Below are 11,220 nucleotides of genomic sequence, written 5' to 3' on the forward strand. Positions count from 1 at the left end.
TAGAGAATAATATCATTCATTGAAATTTCTTAAGGCAAATTTATCAACGATTAATAGAAGGTATGTGTTTAATATTTACTCTTTGCTCATTTTATCTACGTTGTTTATTATTTTTAAATCTGTATTTTTGTTATATTTAATCTACTAGCCATCATCAATAATATTCATATATTAGTAGTTAGCTAGTTTCTTTTTCCTTGTCTTTTTACCTTTTATTTTTTAAAAAAACTAAATGTACCTTTTTATATAATGCTGAAACTAATGGAGAAAAAGAAGTATGTACTCTGTATATGATGTAAATTCACCCTTGTTTAATACCGCCAATCAATCATATTTTTGTCAACTTTTTTTTTTTAATTGAGATTAATTGTTAATTGTTATTTAGTTAATTACTATTTATTAATAAATTTACTTATTGCATAAATCAGAAATTAATTTCAAATGGGCATTGGACAATTGGCGACTTGGAATTTTCTCAATTTGATGTTTTAACTTTGAAGACGGAATAGCAGCAAACATCAGGTTCTTTCATCCCTTTTTGAACTTCCAAATAATAATTATTACTGTCTTAATTGTTCTTTGAAATATTATATTAGTTGTTGTTGTTTTTTTTTTTACTATGTCTCTTAAAATTAAAAAATATGAGTCTGGGTATGAAAAACGTAAGAAAAAGAAAAAAATTGAGGAGTTAACTCAATCTCAAAGAGGAGCTCTTGACAAATTTATTATTAAAGAACCACAAGTTTTTTTGAAAATCATAATCATAATGTTGTTGATGTTGAAATTTCTGAAAATACGCTGCCTATTATTGAGAATCATAGTGAAAATGATGATGTGGAAAATAGAGGTGACATGCCTATTGAAAATGATAATGTGAAAAATACAGGTGATGTGCCTATTGAAAATGATAATATAGAAAATCAAAATTTTGATTCTGAAAATTGCAATGATGATCATTTGAATAATTCACTCGAAAATAAAATTTTAGAGGATAATAATAATGACAATGCGGAGCAAACAAACTCATTTAAAAATTTACTTGATATATTTGATCCAAGAAATTGGGATGCTCTTGATCTTAAAATGATTGATTTATTAGTGATGAAGGGTCCAAAAAGAGATTGTTCTTTTATGACTGGCCCTAAAGGTAAATTTTCTAGACGATTCACTGCTAATTTGTATACTAGAGTTTTATCAAATAGAGAGAAGTGTGATAGAGATTGGCTTGTTTATTCAAAAGAGTTAGATAGAGTATTTTGTTTTTGTTGCAAAGTTTTTAAAGCAGGGATTGTTAGAGGACAATTAATAAATGAAGGCTTTAGTGATTGGGTACATATTGGTGAAAGACTTAGAGAGCATGAGATAAGCATGGAACATGTTAAAAATATGACCACTTGGTATGAATTGCGTCTAAGACTCCAAAAGAATCAAACAATTGATAAAGCGACTCAAAGACTAATTGAAAAAGAAAAAGATCACTGGAAAAAAGTTTTACAAAGAATTATTTTAATAGTTAAATTTATTGCTAAACATAATTTGGCCTTTCGTGGATCTAATGAGAAATTGTATCAAAATGGTAATGGTAATTTTCTAGGCTTAATTGAAATGTTGGCAGAGTTTGATCCTGTTATCCAAGAACATGTTAAACGCATTACAAATGACGATATTCACATTCATTATCTAGGACATAACATCCAAAATAAATTAATACTTTTGCTTGGCTCTGCAATCAAAACTGAAATCATTAAAAAAGTTAAACAAGCAAAATATTTTTCTGTGATACTTGATTGTACTCCTGATGTTAGTCATCAAGAGCAAATGTCCTTGATATTGAGATATGTGGATGTTTCTTCACATTCTGTTAGCATTGAAGAATCTTTTTTAGGATTTTTAAATGTGAATGATACAACTGGTCAAGGACTTTTTGATGTGCTACAAAATGAGCTAAAAAAACTTGATCTTGACATATTTGATGTGCGAGGGCAAGGTTATGATAATGGATCAAATATGAAAGGAAAACATCAAGGTGTTCAAAAGAAATTTTTAGACATAAATCCAAGAGCCTTTTATACTCCTTGTGGTTGTCATAGTCTTAATTTGATTTTGTGTGATATGGCTGAATCATGTAGTAAAGCTAGAGATTTTTTTGGAGTTATTCAACGCATTTATACGATTTTTGCCAATTCTACTAAGAGATGACAAATTTTGAAAGATAATGTGAAAGGATTGACTCTGAAACCATTGTCATCCACTCGTTGGGAGAGTCATGTACATAGTGTTAAGGCTATAAGATCTCAAATGTTAGATTTTAGAGAAGCTTTACTTGAAGTGTCAGAAAATGATGGACTTGATTCTAAAATCAGAAGTGAAGCAAAATCCTTAGCAACAAATGAACTTGGTGATTTTGAGTTTTTAATAGCAATTATTATTTGGTTTGAAATCTTATCTTCAATTAATTTGGTTAGCAAGCTTTTACAATCAAAGGATATGCTTATTGATGTTGCTATGGATAAAATAAAGGAGTTAATTTCTTTTTTTGAGCGATATAGAGAAACAGGTTTTTATAATGCCTTGAATAGTGCTAAGGAAATTGCTATTGAAATGAATATCGATCCAGTTTTTCCTCATAGGCGCATAATTCGAAGAAAAAAGCAATTTGATGAAAATTTGAATACCCCATTTGTTGAGTTATCTGGAGAGGAATCTTTTAGAATTAATTATTTTCTTTACCTTATTGACCAAGCCATTGTTTCTCTTACTAAGAGATTTGAACAATATCAAGATTATGAAAATATTTTTGGTTTCTTATTTACTTCTGACAAGTTACAATCGTTAGACAATGCAAATTTGAAGTCTTGTTGTAGTCATTTTGAAAAGGCATTGAAACATAATGAACAATCTGATATTGATGGGAATGAATTATGTGTGGAGTTGAAATTATTAAGACAAATCTTGCCAAGAGAAAAAATGAGAGCTATTGACATATTAAATTTTTTGAAAGGCATAGATTGTTTTCCGAATACAATTATTGCATATAGAATTTTGTTGACTATTCATGTGATAGTTGCTTCTGCAGAAAGAAGTTTTTCAAAGTTAAAGTTGTTAAAGTCCTACTTGCGGTCTACCATGTTACAAGAAAGGCTTAATGGATTAGCATTAATAGCGATTGAAAATGATGTTTTGGAGACGGTAAAATTTGAAGAGTTGGTTGATGAATTTGCTTCAAAGAGTGTTCGAAGGATGGCCCTTTTTAAGTAGAAGGCTGACATCAGCTTGAAGTTGTATTAAAAATAATAACAATTTTAATAAAAATATTTGAGTTTATTTGTGCTTAATTTTGTAAAATATATTATCTTACTATAATAATATTTAAAAATATTATTTGCAAATTATAATTTTTTTTATAAGGGGCCTAATTTTTATAATTAAAACAGGGCCCCCACAATGTTTAAGACGGCCCTGTTTAGGAAACCTTACATTGGGTGCAGCGAAATATAATGACTCCTTCCGTTCAGATATCTAGCCCTTGATTCCTTTCTGTAGCAGAGCATTATCAATATCTGAACCTTGATCTCTTTCTCTCCTTCCTTTGATGCTGATTCTCCTTCTTGTTGGTTGATTTTCCAAGTCTTACACACTATGATTGAGATACCACTTGATGTGTGTGGGCACTCACTCATTCACTCAAGGAATTCGAAATTTAAAGAAGAAAAGAAAAGGGAAGTGGTTCGGCCATAGAGAATAGATAGAGGCTCAGTTTTTCATCTGACAAAGTTAAGTGTGAATGAGAGCCATCACTGTCTATTTATAGGTAACAACCTAGGTTTAAGTTAGAATTATTTGGCATTAAAATAATGAAAAAATAAATGATAAAATCCTATAAGTGTGGCCGGCCATGGGCCTTGGATAATGGGCCTCACTTATGCAATTTTGCTGTTTTATCATTTCTGCATCTCATTTTCTCAAAAACGCCAATTTTCAAATTCAACCATTTAAATGCCAATTCTAATTATTTAATAACTAAAAATTAATTATTAAATAATATTGTCATTTAATATATTTATTAATTAGACATATAAAGTCTCTTAATTAATAAATAAACCTAGAATCTCTTTTCTTTACAATTTCGCCCTTGCTTAGTGAAAATTCATAAACTAGACATAGTCTAACTTTAGAATTATAATTGATTAATTAAAATCAATTAACTGAGTCTTACAAGCAGTATGGTCTCAACTAGTATGGGGACCATGGGTCTATATATCCGAGCTTCCAATAAGCAGATCAAGAATTTATATCTTAAACTCACTGACTTATTAATTCTTCGTTGAATCCACGCATAGAACTTAGAATTGCACTCTCAGTATATAGAACGCTCTATATGTTCCACGATATAGATACGTCATTAGTTATCCATTGTTATAATCCGTATTTGATCAATGACCCTCTAATAGATGATCTACATTGAAAATGCACTAAGTTACCGTTACACCTTCAATGTATTTTATCCTTAAAATACTTAGCTCCGTATAAATGATATTTCAGCGAAGTGAAATGAGATCTCCACCATATATCTCTGTTTAGCCAAGCTCGAAGGATATCATCGTTTCACTTCTAAATCCCTATAGAAGTTATAGATTCCATATTTATGTTAGCGCTCCCACTCAATTATACTATCATGTTCCCAAAATGTACGTATCACCCAGACCCAAAAGTAGGCTTAACTAACAAATCAAATAACATGTATAATACTCTTGAGATCGAACCTAAACATATTAGGATTAAGATCATTTGATCTAGGATCAACATGTGATATTAAATTGAATAGATATTACGGTAAATTTTAACAAATCTAATCAAAGTTCAATATCGGTCCCTTTCGATGTATACTCCATACATCCGATGCTGGTAAACTTTGCCAATGTCCTGGAAAGGACATAACACTTATCCAAGGTGTAAGAATACCTATCGTTGATTATCATGTCAGTCTAAATCCAGTGAACTGACAAATCAGGGAATAAACTTTCGAACCACTACAAGAAAGGGGACCTTTTATCCCACTTTTTTAGTTAACAAAAATAAAAAATGGGATAAAAGATATATTGAGACTTTTTATCCCACTTTTAGATTTGGCGCCTCAAATATGCAGCAAATATTTTTTTAGACAAGGGCTCTGTTTGGTAGAAAGTTAAAAAAAATATTAAAGGCAAAAAAATAATTTCAAGATTCGATTTTTATGAGTTTGCCAAACAGGGGATAAATTTTTTAGGGAAACCTTTTATCCCGGTTATTAGTTAAAAATCGGGATAAAAGGGTTTAGTGTGAAACCCTTTTATCCCGGTTTTAACTAAATAACCGGGATAAAAAGTCATCCTTAAAATCCCAAACGTACCTCAACCAGCTCGATCGACATATCAGACGTACAACCCCCAAGTCCCAACCCAGAAACCCTCTCGCCCAAACCCAGAAACCCTCGCCCAAACCCTCACGCAAACCCTCTCGCCCAAACCCTCTCGTCTAAATCCTCGCCTAAACCCAGAAATTAACACCAGCCCAAACCGACATTGGCGGCGCTGTAGAAGCTGATAACGCCTCCCTTTTGGTCTTTATTCCCAGGTTTGCTCTTTCTTTTTATTTCTTTCTATATTAATTCAGTTTTATTAACTGCAATGGTATTTGTGATCTTTGTGGATCATACAATGCATCTTGTGTCAGCCAGTATGATCTGGTTAAAAGATTAATGGAGCTATAATGCCCAGCTCCCACCACAAGCAGTTGATATTGAGCCTGAGTAGTTCAGATAAAAAATGAGCTAAGAAATTGTTATTCAGTTTCTAATTTTCAGTGGCCAAATTATAATATTGCTTGCTGGGGATTATTAAAGAAGAGGGTAGTGATCGTTGGCAGTAGTCTATTATTTGGGATTGTCTTGGGGTTCCAAAGCATAAATTTAATTTTTGATTCTCTAAAGAATAGATTGCGAACCCCAAATAGATTGTTTCAGTTTGGGTTCATTGCTATCATTTTAGCTTGCAATGTATCCAACAGCTTGCAATTAGTCTATTAAACTAATTTCACTTCATTATTTTTTAGGGATTTGATAGGCTTTAAGTTTTTTTTTTCCTTTTCCGTTAAAGTTTCAATGTTTAAGATGGCCATTCCTATTTTCCTTTAATTTTTAGTTGAATTGCTTTGTTAATGTATGTTTGATTGCTTAATGAGAAGATGAAAGTTCAGTTTTTGTTCTTTTTATCTATTATATTTTAATTAGTTAATTTTGGTTTGTGTTTAAATTGTTGGTGTAGGTAATTGGGAACAAGTGGGACACTTACCTTGATCTTCTCCAGGCTGATTATTCTGAAGGGTGAGTAGAATTTGAAGTTTATGATATATGTATGTACTTCTATTGAGCCTTGTTTTGCTAGAATAGTAGAAAGGCTTACAATGTTAGAACCACACCACTTAGGTAGAAGTCACTCTCAAAAGACTGAGGAGAGGGCCAAGTAGTTATAATACACCAACCAAACTCACACTTCGATGTGAGTCCTAATAATACACCCTGTTAGAGCTGGACTCGCTCTGGGCATCTCCACACGACATTGGTCTCATTTGAGGTTGCATTATTCTAATACCATTTATTACAACTACTTAGGTAGAACTCACCCCAAAAGACTAGCTTTAGAGAGATGAGAATACAATCAATCTGGGATCCTAACATTCAACAACACTTAATCTTCTCTTATTGCTGTAATGATATTGTAATGTGTTTATCATAGTAAAAATTAATGTGTTTATATAAGTTTCAGCTTCGTGGGTTAATCAATTGGATTAATTAGAAGATGCAAGAAATCAATCCAAGCATCTTTACTTGTGCTATAAGTGCAAGTATTTACTATATTTGAAGGTTAGGAATGAAATTTTTGCAACTTTAAAATTCCTTTAGTTTTTGTTGTAGGTGAGAGACATAAAGAGAGATGTATGTAATAAAATGATATAGTTGAATAAAAAAAAAAGATAAATACCAAAAAGTAGTAATATAGGTCTTAAAAATAATTTTAGTGATCAAGTCTAACTATCAAAAATTAACATTTATTTTTCTTATGGCACTCATTGTTAACAACAATTTATTTACTTAGCTAACATTGGTTTATGTAATAGTTAGTAACTAATAGTCCTTGAAAAAGTCATTTTGAATGTGATGCAGGAGAAACTAATAAAATAAAATTAATAAAATTACAATTAGCCTATTATATATATATATTTATTAGTAGATTAATTTAATTTAATTTAATTACAACAGATGATGAGAGAAAGGTGAAGTTTCTGAAAAGCTTTCCAGGAGCTAAGACAAGGTTGGTTCTGTTCGCTGATATTTACACTCCTTATTTTACTAATTCTAAAGCTATTAGAGGAGTTTGAATATGTTAGATATTCATCCATAGTGAAGTAGATTCTGCGATATAAATGTACTGCGGTCGGATGGGTGACAATTATTATATTGTTAAATGCTATTTTGATTAATTTTTCTTGTTATCTGATTTACTTGCGTGCATTGTTAGATAGTTATTAAATTGAGAAATGTTGTAGAAATAGGGGAAACTATGGCCAATTTTTTTTAGGATTCTTAAATGAACATGTGTTTTAATATTTAATTACTAAGTGTGCTTAGGATTTTTCTAGCAACTTGTAAGTTTTTTATTTCAATCTTGTTTGTTAGGAATTTTATTTTTATTTTTAAAATGGATAAGTCATGGATGGAAGAGAAGAGAGAAACCCACAATTCGTAGAAGGATTTAATAACTTTTTAGAGTTTGCCCTAAAGAATTGTAGCGATCCTGAAAAAATTCGCTGTCCTTGTATCGATTGTGGTAATATATCAAAAAGGAAATATTACCATGTTAAAGAATCATGTATTTTGTCGTGGAATCGATAAAAGTTATACTAAATGGTATTGGCATGGGGAATCGATGAAGGGAGACCCATATCCGTTAGGTAGGCGAGGGGTTGATGATCATTTTGAAAGTAATGATTGTGATGATCATCCTACAGAATTGCTTGATGATGCTCAAGAAGAGTTTATTCATGATCCTGAAAAATTTGATAGCATGGTTAGAGATGCAGATAAGTCGTTATTTAGTGGTTGTGAAAAACGCCGACTATCAACTATGGTGAAATTTTATAACATAAAGGCAGAGAATGGAGTAAGTGATAAGTGTTTTAGTCAATTTCTATCTGCTTTTAAAGAGATCCTGCCGATGGAAAATTGCTTTCCAGAGTCGACATATGAGGTGAAGAAAACTTTAAGTTCGATAGGGTTGAAGTATGAGAAGATTCATGCATGTCCAAATGATTGCATTTTGTATCGTAAAGAGCATGCCCACATGGACACTTGTCCGAAATGTGGTTTGCCACGGTACAAGCCGAACAAGAGTAAGGAGATCCGAAAACTTATTCCAGAGAAAGTCTTGTGGTACTTGCCTTTAATTCCGCGACTCAAGCGGTTCTATCGAAGTGCAGAAACTTCTGAAAACTTATTATGGCACGAGAAAAGGCGAGTGAAAGACGGTAAACTCCGACATCTTGCTGATTCACAGGCTTGGAAAAAAGTAAATTATTTGAATCCAGACTTCGCAGCTGAACCAAGACATCTACGGCTTGGTCTATCAGCCGATGGAGTAAATCCACATAGATCTCTTAGCAGCCGACATAGTTCATGGCCTGTGTTCCTTGTTATGTACAACCTTCCTCCTTGGTTGGTGATGAAAAGGAAATTTACGATGTTATCGCTAATGATTTCAGGGCCTAAACAGTCGGGACATGATATCGATGTTTATTTGGCACCGTTAGTTGATGACTTGAAAGAGTTGTACGAAGATGGTGTTGATGCATACGATGGTTTTAAGAAAGAAGTTTTTAAGTTGAAGGTTGTCTTTGTTGTGGGTATTAGTGATTTCCCTGCGTATAGTAATCTATCAGGGTTGAGCACAAAAGGCTATGAAGGTTGTCCTATTTGTTGTACCAATACACGAGCTCGTCGGTTGTCAAATGGACGCAAAATGTGTTACATGGGCCATCAACGATATTTGCCCCTAAGTCACCCTGACAGAAATAAAAAACAAGCATTTGACGGTACTGTAGAACGAGAAGTTGCACCTTTGCCACTTTCAGGGCGACAAATTCTTGAAGAAGTTGAGAAAATAGATTTCAAGTATGGAAAGGGCAAGAAAAAGAGAAACCCCAATGGATGTTTTCAAAGAAAATCGATTTTCTTCCGTCTTCCATACTGGAAAGATTTACTTGTTAGACATTGTTTGGATGTCATGCACATAGAAAAGAATGTGTGTGAAAGCATTGTCGGTACGTTACTTGACATCCTTGGTAAAAGTAAAGATGGTTTGTCTAGTCGTTTAGACCTTGTTGAGTTGGGTATAAGACACAGTTTGGCACCTGTGGATAAAGGCAAACGTACATATTTACCTCTTGCAGCTTTCACATTATCTAAAGAAGAGAAACAAGCCGTATGCAACTCATTTGCAAAGATGAAAGTGCCTGATGGGTATTCATCTAACGTTCGAAACTTAGTGTGTATGGAAGAATTAAAGTTAATGGGTATGAAATCGCATGATTGTCACACGTTAATGCAACAATTACTTCCAATTGCCATTCGATCAGTCTTACCTAAAAAAGTTCGACAAACTTTGACAAAGGTTTGCATATTCTTTAATCAATTGTGTGGGAAAGAATTAGAAATGAAGAAATTGAATTCATTGCATGATGACATAGTTAAAACTCTATGCAATCTTGAAAAATATTTCCCTCCATCATTCTTTGACATCATGATACATTTGATGGTCCATCTAGTAAGAGAAGCGAAGTTGTGTGGGTCAGTTTGGGCGAGATGGATGTATCCATTTGAACGAAATATGAAGGTATTGAAAGGTTACATGCGTAATCACAATCGGCCTGAAGCTTGTATGGTTGAGTGTTATATATCAGAGGAGGCAGTGGAATTTTGCACGGAGTACATAGCAAGAGTTGATGCAATCGGACTTAGCAAGCCACGAAATCATTAAAACGGGGTTGATAGAGGATTACGAGGGAAAGGATCAATGGTGACTGTATCTAGATCGGAATTGGATCAAGCTCATTTGCTTGTGCTTGAGAATAACCCTGAAGTCCAACCATATATAACGTAAGTTATGTATTTTCTATTAAACTTTATACTTTATATTCTTCTACTTCAAATGAAATTTGATATGACTTATACTATATCGTTTCAGTGATCACTTGGAATTATTACAATCAATGATTCCAACTAAGGTCAAGAATAAACAGAGATGGGTACTAGAGGAGCATCGTAAAACATTTATTGGATGGTTAAAGAATACCATTCTAGCTATTGATCATGGTGTGTCGAAAGAGTTAGAATACATATCGTTTGGACCAGATACTCAAGTAGTAAAGCATCATGCTTACATTGTGGGGGGGAAAAGATTTCATACAAAGGAAAGAGATGATGCTCGAACGGTTCAAAATAGTGGAGTAAGTATTGTTGCAGAAGCAATGCATTTTGCATCAACAAAGGACAGAAACCCAGTGCAATCCACTATGACATATTACGGGGTTGTTGATGAAATTTGGGAGCTTGGTTATGGATTGCTTCGAATTCCACTTCTTAAATGCTCTTGGGTGGAGAATAAAGGCGGAGTTAGAACAGACGAACTTGGTTTCACTTTGGTTGATTTAAGCAAAAGAGGTAGCAAGAACAATCCTTTTATCATGGCTACCCAAGCGAAACAAGTATTTTACATAAGTGATCCCATTGATTCTAAATGGTCAGTTGTTTTACGGACACCAGAGCGACAACATTTAGATAACGAAAATGAAGAAGAAAATTTTGATTTATGTCATGATAGTTTTGTTGGTCATCAACGGATACACGAACAAGTCGATGAACTCAATGATACATATGAAGATGATGATGATGAATACATTAGAAGCGATGTTAGTGAAGGGATATGGGTTGATTGTGCATCATCTAAAAAGAAAAGAAAACGTGTTAAATGAGTAGGTATGATGTATAGTTTACTAATAATGTGTTAATACAAATGATGTTTAGTGAGTAGGTATGATGTTTTCAGTATGATGTTTCCTACTAAACGATTTAATTTGTGTATCTCTTGCAGATGACAAAGCAAAAGGATGCAAATAAGCCAAAAGGAC

At 32.9% G+C, this 11,220-nt stretch overlaps 2 protein-coding genes and 1 pseudogene across 2 annotated transcripts; all 3 read left to right on the forward strand.

Annotated features, from left to right (window-relative positions):
- The first annotated feature begins 852 nt into the window (after positions 1 to 852).
- On the forward strand, positions 853 to 3,413 carry LOC115710772 (uncharacterized; annotated as a pseudogene).
- Positions 3,414 to 7,964: 4,551 nt separating this feature from the next.
- LOC115710771 (uncharacterized) lies at positions 7,965 to 10,070 on the forward strand. The gene has a single exon (XM_061118029.1). It carries the CDS (start codon positions 7,965 to 7,967, stop codon positions 10,068 to 10,070), a length of 2,106 nt encoding a protein of 701 aa, XP_060974012.1.
- A 7-nt stretch (positions 10,071 to 10,077) lies between these two features.
- LOC115710770 (uncharacterized) lies at positions 10,078 to 10,870 on the forward strand. The gene is made up of 3 exons (XM_030639122.2): positions 10,078 to 10,189; positions 10,278 to 10,734; positions 10,838 to 10,870. The coding sequence occupies exons 1-3, from the start codon at positions 10,107 to 10,109 to the stop codon at positions 10,868 to 10,870; spliced, it is 573 nt and encodes a 190-aa protein (XP_030494982.2). The 5' UTR covers positions 10,078 to 10,106.
- Positions 10,871 to 11,220: the final 350 nt, after the last annotated feature.

The sequence above is a fragment of the Cannabis sativa genome, chromosome 1 (assembly GCF_029168945.1).
Source record: "Cannabis sativa cultivar Pink pepper isolate KNU-18-1 chromosome 1, ASM2916894v1, whole genome shotgun sequence".
Taxonomy (NCBI): Eukaryota; Viridiplantae; Streptophyta; class Magnoliopsida; order Rosales; family Cannabaceae; genus Cannabis; species Cannabis sativa.